General features: G+C 57.1%; 1 protein-coding gene across 14 annotated transcripts in view; it reads right to left on the bottom strand.

The window, feature by feature from the left end:
* Positions 1 to 20,644, bottom strand: part of NFATC1 (nuclear factor of activated T cells 1) — a 125,696-nt gene that overhangs the window by 68,656 nt on the left and 36,396 nt on the right. For all 14 annotated transcript variants that reach the window (XM_070627997.1, XM_070627992.1, XM_070627989.1 and 11 more), the window contains exons 4-5: positions 2,159 to 2,361; positions 236 to 408 (exon numbers count right to left, since the gene is read on the bottom strand). In XM_070627997.1, coding sequence (XP_070484098.1) covers positions 236 to 408; positions 2,159 to 2,361 — 376 coding nt within the window. The remainder of the gene's footprint in view (positions 1 to 235; positions 409 to 2,158; positions 2,362 to 20,644) is intronic.

The raw sequence follows: 20,644 nt of genomic DNA, 5'->3' as shown, positions 1-20,644 counted from the left end.
CAGCAGCGCAGAGCCAGCCAAACCCACCGCCAGCTTAAGTCAAGCCTTCCACGGTTCACGCGTGACAGGCATGCGATTGTCCCCTTGGAGGAACAGCTATTTCCAGCGGCTGCACAAGAAAAGCACAGCTCACCAGGCACCCAAACGAGAAGCACGGAAAAGGCGTCCCTAAAGAAGGTGTCTGCCCCGAGGCCGGTGCCGGCGCCACCTGAGGACGGGGAGGTGCAGTACTTACAACACTCGATGGGGTTGGAGGCGACCTGCAGCGACAGCGTCCGGCCGTTGGGCTGCGGGATGTGGACGCGGAAGACCAGCCTCACTCTGGTGTTCTTCCTCCCGATGTCCGTCTCCCCTTTGCGCAGCTCGATGTCAGAGTTCCTGAGCTTCAGGATCCCAGCGCAGTCAATGCTGCCAGAACAAGAGGCCGCACCTTCTCTCAATCTTCGACGCACGGATGGAAGACGTCCACCCACTGGCCGCCACCCAGGGCCTCGGGCCAATCCCACTGGGCTGGGCCTGCTCCTGCCCTCCGGCTGGCCCACCCTCCCGGGACAGCAGCTGACCCCCAGGAGAGACCTGCAGACCTCCACGGGCAGGACAAAGCTGCATGTTCACACACGCAGCGAAGTGGGGGGACTGAAGTAATGTGGAGACAATCCCCCCCGACCACTGGGGTCTCCGTCATCTACCCTTGATCCCGAGCAGACACTCAGGGTTCTGGAAGCTTCCGTCCCACTGCACTGGCAGGTCTGGAGACACCAGGCACAGCACCGCAGGAAGACAGGACAAGAGCCTGCTGGGTTCCCTCCTGCTGTGCAGGTGCCTGTGCGCTTCCCGAAAAGTTCCATTGACTTAAGATTCGGACGGCACCCTCGTTACTCAGTTTAAGATGCTAAATTTTCTAGGGCTTCTGATGACTTTGTTTAATTTCATTTAACTTAATAGTTTCATTCAACAGTGGACTCCAGCAAAACGCTCCACGTGTAAACTAGTGGATGGAAGCTGAACGGTTCGTCTCTCAGGAAGCTCTGAGAGTTCGGGCTCCGAGTCGTGTCCACTCCACCAGGCGGAGACTCGCGACCAGGACCCCACATGACCTGGACAACAAACTACCTGACTGTGTCCCGACCTCGGGAAACTCTGATTACAGCTCTTGAAGCAAACCCAAGGATGTGCAACGAATTCAGAGGCCCGTAAATTCCTCCAAATCCATGAAAAGCCAACGTGGAGAGAAAGCTTTCCTTTTGTTTTTAACTTAGAGGGTTTAACAGTTACAAATAACTTACCAAAATCCCACACAAACGCCTACGCAACGTGGCCGCATGCCCCTCCTCTCACATTCTCTCCGTCGCCCACCACAGCCCAGCTGCCCACGCTCCTCCCTTCCCCACGGACCCGCCCCTCACTCCTGCCTCAGACCGTCACGCGGGCTGCCTCACCCGTTTCAGCTCTCAGCGTAAATGCCGCCTCCTCCTGACACCTCCCTCACCTCCAGTGGCCACCGAGCTCAAAGACGCCACCCTGTCAGTGACTCGGGGCCTCAGCTGTTTATCCACACGCGTATTTACTACCAGGGCCCTTCCGTGGGACAACCTTGTTCCCTTTCTCTGCTGCACTCATGGCTCAGGAGCGACATGCAAAGCACATAACAGTCACTCAGCTAGTGGGATTAAATGAAGCCACGAATACAGGCCCTATTTGGACATGAGAAGATTAATTAATCTTCAGCTTATTAATCAATTCACCTATGAACTAATGAGTCAGATCTGACTGTGACGTTGGAGCTGGTCATACCAGCAACGTCAGAGCCTCTCTCAGTGAGAACATTACCCAGACATGCTGTTCTCCTTGATTTTCCCGTGTTTGCACGGTAAGCCCCCTCTACTCTGCAGCGCTGCACGCAGACATGAACGGGCGCCGTGTGTAGAGCTGCAGGCAGGCACGGGAGGCACTGACTGCTGTGCAAGTGAGAGATTGGTTTCAAGTGGCAATATGTATAGTGGCTGAAACCCTAGAGAGAAACAAATCTGTTGTCATAAGTATTTGTGAAGTTTCTTTAGGTGTTAAGCAAGGGCACCCTGGGCCACTGGTGCTGTGGAGAGGGGTCTGTGTAGGAACGCAGGGGGCCTGCCCCGGTGCCCGCAGCCGCGCAGCTTACATTGCTCGCATATTATTTTCCGGCAGCAGTGGGATTTCCAGGACTTTGGTGTTGGAGAGGATGACTTCGTGACTGGTGGTGGAGACGGTCTTGCCGGTGATCCGGTGGACCTGGTAGAAGGCGTGGGGTCTCAGCAGGCGGTCGTCCGCCGTCCCAATGAACAGCTGCAGCGTGAGCGGCTCGCTCTCCAAGTAGCCGTGGAGCTGGTGAGAGAACAAACACCCCCACTAAGCACCCTGCGCACAGACTGCTCAGAATCAATAAAATTTTTATAAGCAGAGGCTAATTCAAAAGGAAAACCTGTGACAGGTGCTGGGTGTTAAGTCCCTCCCACTCCCGGCCCCCTTTCTGCTTCTGTGTAACATATTGGTCCAATAAGACAAGTGTGCAGAAAATGCCTCATTATGCTAAACGTCCTGGGGCACTCGGCTAGGTGTCGGCTCTGAACACTCCTGCCGCCCACGTCTGAACACACAGACGTGCACACTTGTACACACACTACCGCAACCACCCAGGACAAGCACCCAGGACGACAGTGACGACACTCATGGCCATGCTCACCTTCCCTGGAAGGAGCAGCAGGCGGGAAGGCACCAGTGGCTCCTCCTCCTCCTCAGACCCGCCTCTCTCCTCGTGCACTCGCGTGCAGGAACACCACCCTCTGTGCTCCGAGTAGGACCACGTGCGGCTGGGCAGCCCCATCAGAATGCCGGTGCCACTGAGCTGTCTGCCGAAACCCCCTCCCCTAATAAATCCACACACGCCCAACAGGACAGGATCCACTTTCTTGTATTCAGTCACATCCTCACCGGCAGACAGGGCACTTGCAAACAGACACGTAAACAAAATTGGCCCTTTTCCACCTGGCTCGGAGCCTCTCTCTCAGAGGCAGGTGGTGGCTAAATGCTGCCCTGGTGCCCCTGGCCCTTGACCCCAGATCGGCTGCAGAAGCTCCGGCCGTCAGGTGTGTGGCCGGTCTGTGACCAGCGTCAGACTACATAGGGACCACACGTGACAAGCCCACATTCTTGAAAAGACATAGTGTGTGTCACCACACGACTCCAAGGAGACTCTGATGACGGGGCACAGGACGAGCACGGCGCTCCCACCAGGTGCCGGGGCCCAGCTCTGCTCCTTGGCACCACGGACGCTGAGGGTCAGACCCCATGCCAGGAGGTGAAAAGCAGGGCCCTCGGACCGGCCCCGCTCCATCTTGCCTTCCTCTCGGCCTCACACATCAGGCTCTCCTTAGGCCAATCGTTTCCGGAACTACTGTTTCTCTGCTTTCACGTGAACACCACCATCAGGGTTACTACTGAGAGACGCCACCCCACGGGGCAAACTCCGTCAGGAACAGGAACACTTTCTTCTCCATCAAGCACGTGGCTTAGAGAGGCTGGGTCCAGACCCCGCTGCTGTGTCCTCATCACAAGTGGGGACGGGGCCTCCCCTCGGAGCTGCTGCGAGGACCGCCATGCGCCCATGCGAGGGCCTGGGGCAGCGCCCGGCACACAGAAAGGGCTCAGCGCGTGTGAGCAATCTGCGTCCTCTCCTTCTCCTCCTGTCTTCGCTCTCCTCCTGGCTAACTCCAACCACTGTGACAACAGGTAGTGACTGGAACCCACGCCAATGTGATGAGCCACGTCACACGCTCCGAGGGAAGTGACGCAACAGAACGCTGTCCATTTTTGACAAGCCGACAAGCCAGAACCCTGTCTGAAGCTGCGGGGCCTGCTGACAGCTGGGAGCCCCCAGGCCCTGGCACGACCCCACCCTGCTCAGGGCAGGGGATTCTAAGGTGGGGTTGGAGCCCCCGGCAACGTGCAGGCTGCTCAGAAAAGCTGCGGGTGGAGGGGGAGGGACGAACAGAAGCCACGGGAAGAACTGGCCCCCCACTGGGGACGTTCTTGCCTGTCCATGCACCAGGCACAGCTGTGAGAGCCAAGCATCTGCTGGGTCCACAGCCCGGTAGTGCCTCCCAGCAGCCTGAGCACCGACAGAAGCACAGACTAGCAGAGGTGCACATGGAGGACCAGTCTCTGGTCCACCGTCTGGCCTGTCTGCCCTGTGAGCCGCCCGCTGGGACAGTCACTTCAGCTGCCTGAAGCAGGCCGGTGCTGGACCACAAGGGCCTTCAAGCAGGGCTGGCAGGGGACGGAGGGAGCAGGCTGAACCGGGGATGAGACCAGCAGACCCGAGACACAGCCATGGCAAGATGAAGGCCGAGGGAGAGGAGGGAGCCGGCGCCCTTGGGAAACAGAGCGGGGCAGACACAATACCCCAGGGACAAACCGAGGGGAGGCTGCAGTGAAGAGAAGAGGAAGCTAAAGCTGTTAACTGGGAGTCAGAGAGAGAAATGGAAATGCGGCCATGAAAATACACACGGGAATTCCCCAACAAGAAGAAGAAAGTGCGACAGTCTAGGCCAGGAAGAAAGTCACTGCTGGGTCTCGGCAGCCACTTAGCACTCGACCTTCGAGCATAATTCCAACTTCCTGTGTTTGCACAGATTTTAACTTTCACTTTAATACGCCAACTTGAAACAAAGTGGACTTTAGAAATAGGAATAGAAACTCAGATCCTGCAGTCAGCTGCGGCTGGATTGCGACGTGGCACGGGGACCCGGGCTCCGCAGGCCAGCAGGCCTCATGTCCTCCCAGGCGTACCACGGCTGCGGCCTCGGGTCGGATGCGAGCAGGTCCCTCGTGACAGGGAGGTGAAGCACCCTGATTTCCATGAAATCTGCTGGGCCCCAGCGCGGCGTCTGGGAGCACCAACACCATTAGAAGGCGAGGAGTCTGGGCTGAGCGCTCACTTCAGACACGCATCGGCCTCCTCCGCCCTCACGCATCACCCACGGCCACAGCGGCAGGAAAACAGGTGCTCTGTGGAGTCCCAGGTGGATGGAGTGGAGGCATGCTAACTTGCTGCCTCAAAAAGTGCAGGACGGCCTGTTCCCTTCCTGGAGGGTGTCAGGGTCCATGTTCAGAGTGGACGACACGGCTTTCCCGGGGGTGAGCGGCTGGCTGCACCTCCCGGGAAACGCCGGAGGAGGAAACGGCCCTCTCTGCTGAAGTGGCGTCTGCGGGGGTGACCTCGGCCAGTTCGTGGAGGAGGACGGCCCAGCCGGTCCTGCGCCATCTGGCTTGGAAGTTTGTCTGGAGCAAAAGCTTCTGTTTCCCCATCACCCAACTGCTCTAGCATGCCGGGAGATTTTTTCCAAGTACATTAACCTCTTCATCCTCAACGCAACTTAGATTCTTCAACACAAACACTTGGAATGTCACATTGCAGATTAAAAAACAGGGACTGACCGCAGGAATCTATTAACCAGGGGAAGCGGGCGCCTGCCATGTGAAGTGTAGTTCAGTCAGCAGTGAACTGATCAGAGCCATGCTGACAAAAGATTCATGGACTGTTCTCACTTCATTTAGTTAAGAGACAAAGTCATTTATCAATTTTGAGTCCTCAGAAAAGGATCCCACATGACGACAGAGAGTTCATGAGAGAGGTTCGCATGCAACCCGCAAGCTGAGCCCCAGGGCCAGCCCACCACCCACTCGGGCCGGCAGAGGACAGATGTGCTCATGCGAGAGGCCACTGGGGGGAGGCTGGGGCCAGGGCCAGAGGAAGCATCCATAGCACTCCTCTACAGCAGGACCGACGGAAACATCAATGGCTCTTTCAGTCTCGCCCCTGTCTCCTTGGCCGACACCGTCTACATGATGTCACAATTACGGATACAAGAAACTACGCCACAGAGACCGCGACTGACTGCCATTGTATTCGTAGCCCCTGAAATGGATGAATTTGCAGTTTCAAGTGGATTTCCAGCAGCTCTGAGACACCCAGCAGGGGGCTGGTTTATGGGTATCTGGCGTCTGTAAATGTCTCCGGGTGAGCGTTCTGTAGCACCCCTGATTAATATTTAACAGCCAGTATTTGTCACAGACTGCGGAGTGGCTAGCTGGGGCTCTGAACATCACCTGTGAGATTTCACAGAGACGAGGAGGAGCTCCACACAGGAAGGACGTGCACCGACGGTGAGTGTAGCAATGTTCCCAAGTCTGAACTACTGGGGACTGTCCACACACACACACACACAAGCACACAGCATGCACACACTCATGTGTGTACATGCAACCCTCACGCACATGAGCGCACAAACACCCAACACACACAAACTCACATGCAGGCACATGCACACACTCTCACACTCACATACGTGCACATGCACACTCAGACACTCACACGCATGCACATACACTCATGCACACATGCACACACTCACACAAAGGTTCTCCAGACGTACTCTGGAATATTCTGTTTGGTTGGAAAGAGTTTCTTTCCTGGTTTGCAGCATGAGATACACTGTCAGGAATCCTATTTTTTTTTTTTTTAAGATTTTATTTTTCCTTTTTCTCCCCAAAGCCCCCCGGTACATAGTTGTATATTCTTCATTGTGGGTCCTTCTAGTTGCGGCATGTGGGACGCTGCCTCAGCGTGGTCTGATGAGCAGTGCCATGTCCGTGCCCAGGATTCGAACCAACGAAACACTGGACCGCCTGCAGCGGAGCGCGCGAACTTAACCACTCGGCCACGGGGCCAGCCCCCAGGCATCCTATTTTTATCTTTTTCTTTCTGTGACACGCTCCCAAGCATCCGTGGACAGGATCATCTTCATAGTGGTTCTTTCATATTAAATAATTAAGCTGGTCCACAGGTATGTGACACGTATGAACTAAATACGTGTCTGAGAGGCGTGTGCCCACAGAGAGGAAGGGAGGGCGTCCAAGGCTTGCAGCCGACATGGGCCCTGAGTTTCTGTGGAGGAACCCAGAGACATCCAGCAGAGAACGGAGAGCTTGTGGTCAGCACTGTGTGTAATGAGGCCACACGGCATCTTCTCCCTCGGCCCTGCTCCATCCTGCTGTCCTCCAGGCCTGCGATGCACTGAAGACCAGCTCGAGCCTCTCACACCCCTAAGCCCATCGACACAGAGAACCCACGGCGAGCCAGCCCAGCACCTGACACTCGTTTCTAGGTGGTTCTTGCTCAAATTGTTTAATTCTGCAGGAACAAAATGCCTCCCCTTTTTGAACGAAAACCTGTTTTCCTATAAGAATACAAGAGTGTCTCTATGCAAACAGGATTCAGTTAGGACGGGAAAATCAAGACCAGCTTGTCCCATCCACTCAGCTTCTCATCTCCTTGCTGGGAGCATTAGTCCAGTGTTTTCTCAATTTAATGAACTTACTAAGAAACCTTGACTCCATGCTGGACTCAAACGTGCATTTTTATCACAGGAAATGTAAAAATAAAATCAGAGTCTGATTAAAAGACAAATTTTGCCACTCTATTCCATTTTGCGAAATTTAATGCAAGAATATGGAAATGAGTCTTTAACCAAAACCCTCTCCTGTGGGGGTGAGTGTGTTCCAGGTGTCAGGAGGCGGCCCGATTGGTCCACAAACGGGCCTGGCTGGGGTCAGACAATTTGGAAATGACAATTTAAAATTCTCCCAGGATTCACGTGTGGCATTTCTCTGATGGTGTGTAGAATGCAGCAGATTGTGGGTATAACTTTATCCTTTTAAAAACATGCCATTTCAGTGAAAATGGGACTATTTAAGGTTTAACCTGGGAGGTAAACATCTATTATTTAAAACATGAAGTTCATTTTAAGAAAAATGACTTAAATACTTCACATGTCGCACTCCATGCATTTCCTGCCTCTGGCATGTTAGAGTATCTGTCAAAATAATATTTATAAAATTACCTGTCATAACAATGACTTCTCTTTGCTTCAACCTAAACTAAACAAAATGGACTATTCCATTTTCAAGGTGTGAGAGTTATGAGTTTTCTACAAATAAAAATGTTTGTTTTTAGCTCCTATGCTGACCTCAGCACTTACACGGACACGACAGGTGAAGAGAGTGATTGAGGCCAGAGGCATCCGATGCTGACATTCCAGCAGCCCGCGCACATGCACACACACGCACACGTGCACATGCACACATGCAGCAGAAGGCAGCGTCGCATAAACAAAGGACCAGTTAACCGAAGGGAACTTCTGTTTTTCAGCTGGTCACTTTGAGTTGGTCTACACACAGACTAAGTAAAGGGGATCCTCGTGTGTATGCAGCGATCCCTTTAAAGCGAGATTATGCCTTAAACCTAAGTGTAAAATCTGCATCTTTACACAATACAGAGAGGAACCACGCTGGGAGGAAAATCCAGCTCATAAACCGGCTTCACTATTTTTTCACCCAAATTCTCTTGCTACTGGATTATCTTGAGACTGTTTGTGTGATGTGAGCATTTTCTCACTATATTTCCAGTCCCCAAATTCTCGTGCAGACGCCCACAGGAGACCTGCCCCTGCCGCAGAGGCTGTGCCCCCGCCCCACGCCCGCAGCCGGGCCCCTGCACGAGGCCTGGAGGGAGGATGGGTCCCAGGTATGTGAGGACAGAAGGGGCTCCTCCTCACGAGAAGGATTTCCTGCGTGCAGACACGCTCTCCCAGATAAAGAAAAAGGAAACACGATCTCTGCTGCTGACCCTGGCTCCGGGATGGTGAGCAACAGATGCAGCAGTGACCGCGAGGGGCTGTGTGTGCGGGAAGGGGCCTGCCGACCAGCCACCAAATGAACCATGATTATCAGAGCACAGACTGATGCCGCAAAGCCACCCCTGGAGACCCTCATCACGGAGAGCAGAAAAACCGGACATGAAAATGACAGCGGCATCAAATACGGAGCCGGAGGTCCGAGGAAAACCCCCTGGACCATGGGGAACCCACACGAGACGGCCGCCCATGCCCACGCTTCTCTCCCCGGGGCCTCGCTCTTCCTGGCCAGGCCCCCAGGGCACCTGCTGGACACAGCACAGGCAGAAGCCTACCTGGGGGACGTGATTTCTGTGTTTGTAAAAAGTGTGTGTGCAAGGGGGCTGCAGCCTCCCTGGCTCACAACAGCGTTAGGTGAAAGTCACCAGATGAAGGACACAATCCCAACTTCCTTACTAGGCCCGTCTGTCGTGTGGTGTGTGCAAGTGCATGTGTACAGGTGCATGCAAGGGTATGTGTGTGCCAGTGTGTTTAGGTGCAAGTATATGTACCTGTACCTGTGTGTACAGAAGTGTGTGCGTGTGTGCAGGTGTGTGGATGTGCATGCGAGGATGTGTGTGCATGTACAGGTATGCGTGCATGTGCAGGTGTCTCTCATGGGGGGCAGAGAAAGGGTCGATGCCACGTGGCCAGCAGTTGAGAAGGGACTGCCAGCCCAGGGAGAACCAAGTGGGGCAGGACGAGGGGACATGGGCCAGCTGAGGCCCTGTCAGCCAGCCACGGGCCTCGTCCCACTCACAAACCCCACAATACCAGGGACAACATCACGGACCAGAGCACAGACCCTGATGCTGTCCACAGAGCACAGATCCCAGACTTCCCGCAGCAACACCAAACCAGGTAGCTTTTAACAGCTTTGCTGAGGCAACGTTCTCCATGGCATAAAATTCCTCATTTGTAACCATATGATTGAAGACCTGAAGTCTTTCCTGCAAAGAGAGCTTAAGGACAGAGCAGATGGTCAGGACAGGCCTGTCTTCCTGATAGCTGTAACGCAGCATCCCACGGTCTTCTCAGGACAGTGAAGGAAGCTCCACTGTGGGAAGACAGTGTGTCCACCTCAGCTGCACCGTGTTCCTGGAAGCCCCACTCGTGAGTGGCACCTCGTCCCCATGAGGCCCAGCTTCTCAGAGGGCGCAGGACAGCAGGAGGGCATCATGGCGCACCCATCACTGAGACAGCTTCCCCACTCTCGAGGGTCCGCAGGGCGACGCCAGGAGCTAGCGGGCAGCACTGTCCTTGTCTGCGGGGAGCCAGCGTCCTTGCCCCGTGAGGGATGCGGCCCGGCCAGGAGAGTGCCCAGCCGCCTGTCCCAGCCGGGGGTCCACCCCGGTCACTCGAAGACCAAAAAATTCCTGCAAGCGGGCGCTGACTCTCAGCCATCTGTGGCTAGATCCAGAAGGCCCTAGAATTACAGGCAAAGGTCGGCCCCTGGCCCAGAGCAGCCCTCTAGGAACGAGACGAGGAGTCGGGGAAATGGGACTCTCACCAGAAAACGGGTGACAGTGACGGGCAAGGCGAGCTGTCTTCAGAAAAGCAGCTGCACCGTGGGAGCAGGCAGACAAAGGACGCTCGTGAGGCGGGATGAGTCCTAACAGCAGCAGGAGGGAGGGACCCCAGACCTGGTCTCCAAGCCCAGACCCCCTCAGACCTGAGTGATGGGCCCAGTTGTCCCTGGGCCCCTTGGTCAGTGCCCAGCCCCTCGGCCTCACCCATGGCCACAGCGAGACCGACACCATGAGGCCTACCCGCCTCAGGAGGCAGAGATCGCGGTCTGTCTCTGTCAGCTCTCTGCTTCTGCCGCATCCAGCGGTCTGTCCCGGAGGTGCCAGGCTGTGGGATCTGGTTTGGGGTTTGGGGTGTGGGGCATCAACAGACTCCAGAGAGAGTGGAGATGGGGAGACCAACGGTGTCACAGGTGAGGCCCGTCAGGCCGTGTGGTCACTGCCGTGCTACACACGCCACCCCGCATACCACGCTCTGCAAAGGATGGGCACCGGAGCAAGGGCGCCAAGCCACAAGTGTCCACAGTGGGAAAGCTGCTCAGAGGCTCATGGACAAAGCCCCTTGCAGCTCCTGGCTCTAAAGTCCACGTCCCTTTGCAGCACCTGCTCACAGTGCCCAGGCGCATGCCCTTCAGAAGCCATCAGTACACAGATCTATGTGTACTGCGTGGGCTCCAAACCAGAGACAAAGGGCTGCAGAGCCCGGACGACGGACACCCATGCCCCACGCCAGGGTGGAGGCGGGAGAGGGAACGAGAGCCGGAAGCGTGGAGCTCGGCACTCCCTCTGCACCCACGTGAGCACGTGCACACACACGCATGCTCACACATGCACACGTGTTCATGCTCATACACACACACACACGTGAGACACCTCTGACTCACCAGCACCAGCTCACGGCCCTCTGGGGAATTCTAGGGAAAGTTTCTTCAACTGGAAGTTTTACCTGCGCCTCTGTAAGTGGCCACAATATGCTGGCCACCTTAGAGATCACACATGAGTCCTCATGGAATTCCAGTCAACCCCCAAACCCGCAGGGGCGATCACAGCTACGGGGACAGGAACCAGGCCCGGTGGTCTTCCACCCAAAACCCCACCCCCACCGCTGCTCAAGCTGGGCAGGGGCCAGCGCACTATTGTCGACTCCCGGGGAGGCCTGGGGCTCCTGCCAGAATAACGCTCTTGGAGCAGCACAGCCCGATGTGCTGTGAGACTCACCAGCAAGTGTGAACCAACCAGAGCTCAGAGCACAGGTGCTGGTGAGCAGTGCACAGACCCAGCCTCCTGACTTGAGCTGCAGGTCCTCCCTGAGTGCTGGAGGGCAGAGGCGGCTGATGGGGCAGGAGCACCGCCTGCCAGCATGTCCACAGGGACCAGCGGGAGGCAGAGCCTTGGGAACAAGCAGAAAGCTGGTGAAGCTGTGCACAGACAGCAGGGTCTGAACCACACAGGGTGACCCTTGCACCCCAGCAGAGGGAGAGGCGGCGGTGGCTCTGGGCTCTGCTGACTCAGGCCCACCGCAGTCCTCCAATGATCGCTAGGTGACACGGGGAGGCAGGTACTTCTCTGTGAAGCAGGAGGAAGGAGAGAGCTCCTGCGCGGATGGAGCTCCCAGCATCAGGAGGACTCAGCAGGCAGCAGTCACTGCTGTTCCTGTTATGACTGCTCCATCAGATTCCCGTCTGCAGAATGGCCATCGTGATTCACTGCTCTCTACGGGGTGGATCTTCCCCCGCTTCCATGTTGTTGTGTGTGCACGTGTGCATGTGTGTAGGTGCGTGTGCATAAATGCATGTGTGTGGGTGTGTACGTGTGTGGGTGTGCGCGCATGTGCATGTTTGTGTGTGTGCACATGCACAAGTGTGCACACTGAGCCAATGGCAATACTGAATTTACACCATAAAGTGTCACTTTAATTCCTAGAGTTGTTCCATGAGTGAAGTTACTTTACTAGTGACTTGGACCCCGTTTTCCCTCAGATAAGCTAGAGTCACAGCATTGTGGAGGACTGACACATCGCACACACGATGGCCTCCAGCACCAGCTGTGAGAAGTGATCCAGGCACAGACTCAGTTCCACCAACAGAAAGGCTCTAGGATGCTAACTTTCAGAAAAGCTAGAAAACAGAACACAAGAGGAAGGCCTATCCAACGAGTCTATGTGCATAAATGATTAAAAAGCACACGTGGCCAGGGACCGGCCCCACTCCTGCCACACCAGCTCAGCCTACAGCTGCCTTCACCATCCTGCTGCTCAGACGCACCGCCATCCCCACGGCAATCCCACTTTGCGATGGACTGGAAGCTTCTCAAGGCCTCTGATAATCGCCTGCCACTCTAGGCTGTGTGTATCTCCTCCCACAGTGGGCGTGAGTCTCGAAGTGCGGGCGACACCCAGACAGCAGCCACGCCCCACTGGGGACACCTCGGCGCCCGGCCCTCCTGTCCTGCCCTGTCCCACTGCTGACTTTACTGGGTGCGGGGGGGTGGTGACGAGGGAGAAGGCGACGTGTGAAGCACCTGTGGCTACTTTCGCTCTCACGTGTGGACGTGCCCTGACAGGACAGCACGAATGGGAGGTGGGATCACCGCGTCTCCAGGCTGTCGAGCCCCTCGCCCGCCCTGCTGTCCTGGGACCCGGACAAGGAAGAAGGCCGTGACGGGATTTTGAGGGGAAAGGATGGGCAGAGCTGTGCGGCTGTGCCTGCGGCCTAGCTGAGCTGACTCAGCATTCGTTCTTTAACGAGAAAGATTTGGACGACCCCCTCCGTCTGCACCCGGGAACTTGGTCTCCACGCTTTGCCTGCACAAACAGCCACCTGAGTGCCGTGACTTTCTTTCAGCCCGGATCCACTTTCTTCTGGGCCCGGCAAAGCTCATGCCACCACCGCCAGGACGCTGTGTTCCATGCGCCCAGTGAGGCCAGCAGGGCGCACGCCACTCGAGGGAGCTTCTCGTGGCCCACCTTGTCCCCTTGTCAAGACCTCAGGCCTCCCAGATGCCAGGAGGCGGCTGCGGGACTGCAGGCAGAGACGGGAATGCAGGGTCCACACGCATCTGATGGAGGAGCAAGGAGCAGGCTGGGGCGAGGGCCCTGCTGTCTGTGGTCGACGCAGGATGGCCAGCCGGGCAAGAAGAGGGCCCAGCTGGGGCACCTCAAGGTCGAAGGGTTTCAGTCCAAAGGTTGTGCTTCCTTGGACCCCACTTCCTATTCCAGCAACTGACTCAGAGAAGATGCTGGAAGGAGCACTGGTGTCAAGGGCAGAGGCCCGTCTCAGCCAACGCTCCGAGGACTGGGGAACAGGCAGAATCTCCCTCTCCCGGAGAGGCAGCGGCGTACAAACACTGCAGGGATTTCTACCGAGGGTGCCTGGCTCACCCACAGGTGGGCTGTGCATACTAAGCAGACAGAATGAACCGAGGTCTCTGGCTGAGCCCGAGGCCGAGGGGCGGGGGGAGAATGGGAGGCTTGAGCTGGACCCGCATGACAGGCGTCCTGGCCTCCCCGGGCTTCGAGCAGCTGCCCAGGGCTCACGCCACAGCCCTCCAACCCTCATTCGGAGGAAAGCCCACCACATGCTCTGTGTTCTGAGGGGACATGGGCCAGCCCCGTGCACACACCAACTCACGCCCGGGTCCCCTCCCAGCCCAGCCGCCTGGCCTCGGGGAAGCGATTCCCGACTCTGCATGCGTCGGGGGCCCAGCCTGCAGTTGCCACCTCTGACCCCTGGGCCTGCTCACACCTCAGAGATGCCCACTTGAACCCGAGTGACCAGCACAAGAGACCCAAAGATGGTATCCAAGAAACCGGCCGGCGGGATGCAGTGTGCGCCCCTAGCCCCGGCTGGCATTGCGGAGGACGAACGGGATCCACAGACACACATGGAAGTGCCCAGAGGAAAGAAAGCTACCTTAGCTCTGGATCAAAGAACGTTTTGCATGGAAACACTACATTTAGCATTTCTAATTAAAAATGTGCTGGGAAGCCCCAACTTTCTGCTGAGGGAAAAAATAATCTGGAAATGGAAAGCGTGGGTCTTAGAAACCCTCGGGGAACATTAACAAAACGACAGCAGGAAACGCAGCTCAGAAGATCCCAGGACCCGGAGGGACCCTGCGGGCCACTGCGCAACTGCAGAAAAGCCGCAGACTTCTAGCAACACGGGCACTGAGAGGCTGCGGCGCAGCGCCGCCGGTGTAACACCCGCAGGGACGTCAGGTCCACACAAGCCCAGCGGAGCCGCCAGCCACCCCCAGAGCCAGCTGCGCAAGCTGGCCGCCTCGGGGGACTCATCCAGGCTCCCGCAAGCTCGCAGACAGGCCCCCCGGCACCTTCACACACCAGCACAAGGAACCTCCGAAGAGAGGACTTTCTGGGGCTCTGCTGCAGAGGCGAGGCCCCTGGGGAGAGCCGGCCCACGGGGGCGCCTACCTCACAGAGGTCCCTCCACCCAGGCCACGCAGCTGCCACCCAGCCCCGCTCGTCTCGTGGACCCAGAAATGCAGTGGGCGTGCAGGGTGGGAGGGCACACACCACTGTGGCCCAGGCAGGACGCTGGCAGGGGAGAAAGGCCCAAGGACTCTGACAGGCAGAGTTCATGTCTCCACCAACCTCCCCTCCACCCGGGGCCCCACTCAGGGTCAGAGCTCATGGCAGCTGCACTCCTGAATGGCCTCCTTCCTCAGGACCCCCATTTGAGTCCTAATAAGGCAAGACCTGGTCAACTTAACGTGAATACAATAGGGTGGCCTGAGGGGGTAGTGGGCCACTCCCTGAGTGCACAAGTGGTGGGGGAAGGTGAGCCTTCTGGAAGCTGTGCCTGGCCCTTGGAGTTTGTCGTCAGTGACTCAAAGGGTGGCCGAGGGCAGGCCTGGCCCCAAGGGCCAACGGAGGTGCTGCGCAGGCCATGGGTACTGGAGACCTCACAGAGACTCCCTGCATTGGCACGTGGCAACGCCAGCCAGACACCCATACGTCCACACGACGGGACGTCGGCCTGCCGTCCAGGCCAGCCCTTCTCCTTGGCACCGAGTGCCGCTGAAGGGACGGCCACCCGCATGGCTGGTCAAGGCGCGATTGTGCTTCCCGCCTCAGCACGGCTGGGCCCATGGCAGGGCCAAGCTGGCCATCTGTGCTGACGCAGAGCAGAGCTCTCCATCCACAGACAAGAGCCCAGTGTTCTCCCAGAGAAGAGCTGAGACGGGTGGCAAGCCCAGCTCGGCGAGACCGCACCCACCCGACCCCGGAGCACACTGGCGGGTCCTCGTGTCTCCCCAGCTCCACAGCTGGGCCTGGGCAGGGCCGCTCAGAGAACAGTTATGTAACTGCCACTCAGAAAGCCAGCACCCTTCCAACCCGGGGCCTTCTCTCTCCGAGACAAAACAGTCCTCAAAACACCACAGCAGAACAAAGGACAAGGACAAGGAAGGTTTTGATCAGTGGTCACTGCCTGCCAGCCCATCGCCCTGACTCCTCAGGGACGTGGCTGCCTCGAGTGCCAACCTGTGGCCCCGACCCCGTGACCCGGGTGCAGGCGCTGGTCCCACAGAGCCCCAGGCCCCAGGCCTCCCGCGGTTCACTCTGTCTTCAGAGAGGAGGCTGCGCAGAGGCCACAACTCTCCCCACAGGGCCCTGCACAGGGGGCGGAGGGTGGCCCAGGGAGACAACACCCAGAATGTCCTCCCCCGGGGGTCGAGCTGGGCTCAGAGACCAATGGCACTGGCTTTGCCCGGGCGCCCAGGCTGAGGGCTCACCAGCAGGAAGAGGCCCAATCTCTGAACAAATGGAGCAGGGATTTCCCGCCGGGTCCAACCCCACCCACGGGCACCGGGCGTCTGTGACTTGTGGCCCCCAGGGAGACCATGGCGCCCACAGCCAGCAGGGAGGGCCAGCAGGAGACGTGGATCTCCCAATTTTGTCATTATTATTCTTATTATTTTTATTATTTCTCACGATTGCCTGTCCTCCCCGCCTCCCACCTGCACCAGCTTTGAGTTTTCCAAGGCTGGGACGGGACCGTGAGGGCACGTGAACACGCGTCTCTGTGAAAACAGCCCTGGACGCCACGCTGCCCTCAAAGGACATTCTGGAAAACCTCCCGAAAAGATGTGGAAGATGAGGTGCAACTCAGGACCGTCATCAGAGGCTCCGCCTGGGGCGACGTGTTCTGGAATCTCCGCAGCCTGGAACTCAGACACCAGGCTTTGAACGAGGAGACTTTTGCAGGCTGGTGACGCTGTTCATTGCTCTGAAAGGGTTTCCATCGCTAAGCCGCTCATCAGACTTTATTCTGAAGTGATGCGTTGGCTGTACAGAAACTTAAACTGCACTTTTCATCAGTTTTGCTGGACAATGAAACTCTGAAACAGGTGTTTAAAAACTGACCCCATGAACCTGTCTGAGATGGTAAACCTCTGCCGGGTGTCAGCAGATCACAACAAAATTCCAACTGTTTTCTCAAGTGTTATTGTTATTATTGTTGGCCAACTTCATCTCACTTTATTCCACGGATCCCGTGCTGCCTGCATCACTGAACACCTCCCCAGTACAGAGGAGCTCCTGACCTCTCATGGGGACCTCTGGCTCGGCTTTAGGAAGGAATATAAATGGCAAATCCTCACTCGTCATAAAAGCTGACAAATTTTTCAGGGAGCACATTAGTGTCAGTGAAACAGAAAAAGGCAGTCAGCCTGACACACCACACACACACACCGGACCAGGCAGCAGGTGCGGAGGGAGAGATGGCAACTGTGAAGGTGGCACGCGCCTCAGGCCTGCGTACCGCACAGACAGGGAAAGGACACGACCACTCGCCCAGACGCGGCTGAAAGAGTAGAGGGCAGATGCTCCGCTGCCCAGGCAGACCCCTGAAAAATTAATCCACGCCTCTGGCAGGTCGGCGGCGTTTGGCTGTGGGGCCGGCCAGGGTCTGGTTTGAGCTCAGACCTGCATTTTAATTCCCACCACGTGGCATTTTGGCTCCCGGCTCGAGGCCCCGGGCTGGGGCAGAGCTGCTGCTGTTTGTGATTCTCCGACGCCCGGCTCCTGGTTGGGCCTAAGTAGGTTTGCCATCAAATAATAATTTATTCCACTAACATCCGTTTCTCTGGCTTTTGTGAGAACTCTGGCTTTCCTGCTTAACATCCTGTCTACAGGGGAGACGCAGATACCTACTCATGACAATCCAATGAGAAAGAACAGGACGAAGCTGGACAGAAGGGGGCGTGACACTTGTCCTCAGTATCCAACGCCCCCAAGGCCCCTGCTTCTCAAGCAGCGAAGACTCCAGCCCGGCTGGCACCTGGGGGCAGGGAGGCACTGCATGAAGCCAGAAGGGTTTTAACAACAACCCCATGTGAATGCCCGAATGCCGGTTTTAAGGGTCTGAAAACAGTGAGCTGTTTCCTGGTGCGTTCAGTCCTTAGTTTCAGCTCGCAAATGTCGGACGTGATAGAAAAACACGTGTCGTGGTCTATGGGGCAGAGTGAAGCCTAAAAGTCACATGCCCTAAGGAGAGGCCCTGAGACCCCGAAGAGCCAGACCCCCGGCCTCAGCTCCGGATTCAATGCCTTCCTCGGCCAGACAGGGCTCCCACTGCCACTCATGACTGACCAGGGAGCCGCTGGCTGACAAGAACACAAGCTACAAGCTAAAACGCTGTTTAGGAACCCCCAGAGCCTTCGCCGTGTGTCGCGTTTCAGGGCCCCATGAATTATTCACACGGCCTGGCCTCCCGGGGGATGGGGTAGATGTCACCAAGCAGGTTATTTTGGTGACTTGCTAAACAGAGCTTAATTCTCTGACCCCCGGGTCAGAGGTCAGCGACATCCCCCAGGTCACTCCTCCTGCCCCTGCAGGGCCGGAGGGCAGGGGCCTTCCAGATGGGCTCCAGCACGTGCTCACGTGAGCGCTGCTCTCAGGACGGGGGACCAGGTGTCAGGACGCAGCGCAGAGGGCGGGGGGAGGGATGAACGCACCTGGAAACAGCTGGGAGGAAACAAGGGAGAAGAGGACACCCCAGAAAACAAAACAGAAACTGAAACAACCAGAGCACAGGATGCGGCAAGCCAGGCAGCCTCCTTGAGCCTCAGTTTCTCTTCTGAAGAAGGGGCAGCAGGGCAACCCTGGGTCCTCTTCAGGGACAGAACTCTCTGGTTTATCAGTGGGAATCCAGGGGGAGGGCAGGTCTGCCCGCATCTCACCCCAAGGGCAAACTCCACACAGGCCTGAGGGTCCCTCTGCTTTCCCTCCGGAGAGAAGCTGGAGGGGCACCGCCACTCCCCCATAGCCACTCCCCCACAGCGCGCTGACAGAAACCTCAAGAGGACCAGCCAGAGCCAGTGTCCACGCACGGACCAGGGCCCGAGAGGGGCGGGAGACGGGAAGGGAGCGAGCAGCTCCCAGATGCCCCCACACCTGGCTCCCACCCACGCCCAGGAGCCCGGCCTGCCGCCAGGTCTCGACCACGCCCCTCGGGGTGGGGAGGCCCTGCACCCGCAGACCTCGTCCTCAGCGCAGACTCCACAACGGGGCAGGGGACAGCCCAGGAGAGCTGCATGCTGCCTTCCTCTGGACAATCGGTGTGAACTCAGGACTCAGGAGAAGCAGGACCAGGACGTTCTTATCACCCTCGTCCTCTGTGTCAGCCCCGCTGCAGGCGCTCGCCAGGGCACAGAGGACCGCGGACAGGTGCGCCATGTCCTCCGTCGGAAGTGACGCTCCGGGCCTGCTCCTACCTCTTCAGCGGCCCCAGATTTAAGACACAGGGAATTGATGGCAGAAGGGCCAGACCCAGGACAGAGGGGACCCTGGGCTGGAAAATGACCCAAAAGAAAGGGGCAGGACCTCTGGGAGCTGGGAGGCAAGACCCCCACCCTGCCCACGGCTGGGGCCTTCCTTCCAGGTGGATAAGCACTCCCCCTGTGTCTGAATCATTTCTCAAAAGACGAAAAGGCAAGTTTCTAAAGTTCAGGGAACTCCACGTCCCCTTCTTCATCGATCTCCACACAACACGGCCAGCAGAGGCCAGCTGCAGAGCTCGGGCCATGGACTCCGTGGCCCCTGCCACTCGCCGAGGCCCCAGTGCACACACCCGCCTGCAGAGCTGGTGCCCTGCCGGACACGGCTGTCCTCCCACCCAGCCCAGGCCAGGACGTGAGAGGGCACCCGGAGGGCGGTCACAGAAGCCCTGGGATCCCAGACAGGATCTGCCAGTCACGCCCACCAGGGGCTGTGCACGACTCCGGAGAGCCTGGGAAAGGGCCCCAAGTGGGGGAAGGAGGCCTGAATGCTCGCTCCCACCGCCAGCCTACTGAACGACCCTGGGCAGGCCACGTGAGCATCTGCGCCCCCAAATAAAAACGGGGGGCGAGATCACAGGAATGCTGAAGTTCTCTCCTAATCCACAATTTTAGTCTGATTCTGCCTAGAAAGAAGGTTACGCGCTGTGCTGTGTCTCCTCGATGCAGAGCAAAGGGGGACCATGTGGGCCGCTCCTTCCCGCCTCACCGAGGCTCGAGGCCTGACCAAGGGCTCCCTCTGGGGCACTCCTGGGGGTTCCCCTCTGCAGACAATCGCTAGCTTTGATTTCACAGACAAACTTGCAGAAATGCAGAAGAAAGTCTGACTAGCTGGATTACAAGGACAGCGTGTTTTTATCAAGCGAAAGCTCCTTGGTTTGGCCCACCTGGGGGACGGGCCCCTTCATCTGTCCACGGGAGAGGCGGTTCTGAATGGCATCGGTCTGCCCCAGAGCCCAAGCCTGGCTTCACTCGGACCGGCTGCCCACAGCTCAGCTGGTGGGATTGGGCTGTTTTCCGAATATCGGTGACCTGTGGCCGGGCTGAGGCGGCTGATACGCAGTCCTTTCTGACAGGGAGGATGGGGTGGGCATTCGGGCTGCTGGCGTCAGAGGACGTGCTAAAACTACTCACAGCACAGAAAAAGCCTCTGTGGTTACCGAGCTTTCACGGACACTGAGAGAGTTGTCTATTTTCATTTGTTTTATAATTATGCGCAAATTCTATTTTTATCCAATTTGTGGTCCACTAACCGAAAAAGAAAACAAATCCCCAAAATCCCCGTCTTTTTAACTGCTTACCTCACACTCGCATAGACATGAATTCACTTTACCACAGATAGATCAGAAAACTCTAAATTACTAATTTCTCACACATGAGAAACGCTGAGAGAGAGCGCCTGACATTTTCTGTTGGGTGTGGTTTTCTTTCTGTGTTTCAGTTACAAGAGGGGGCACTCATTCTGTCTAAACCCGTCACCAGCCTCTCCCATTTTGCCATCAGTTAATGTGAAATAATTTTTGAAGCTACATCTCTAAGATATTTTAAATA

The sequence above is a fragment of the Equus przewalskii genome, chromosome 7 (assembly GCF_037783145.1).
Source record: "Equus przewalskii isolate Varuska chromosome 7, EquPr2, whole genome shotgun sequence".
Classification (NCBI taxonomy): Eukaryota; Metazoa; Chordata; class Mammalia; order Perissodactyla; family Equidae; genus Equus; species Equus przewalskii.
Note: the sequence above shows the minus strand (reverse complement) of the source record. Positions and strands in the feature narration are given on the sequence as shown.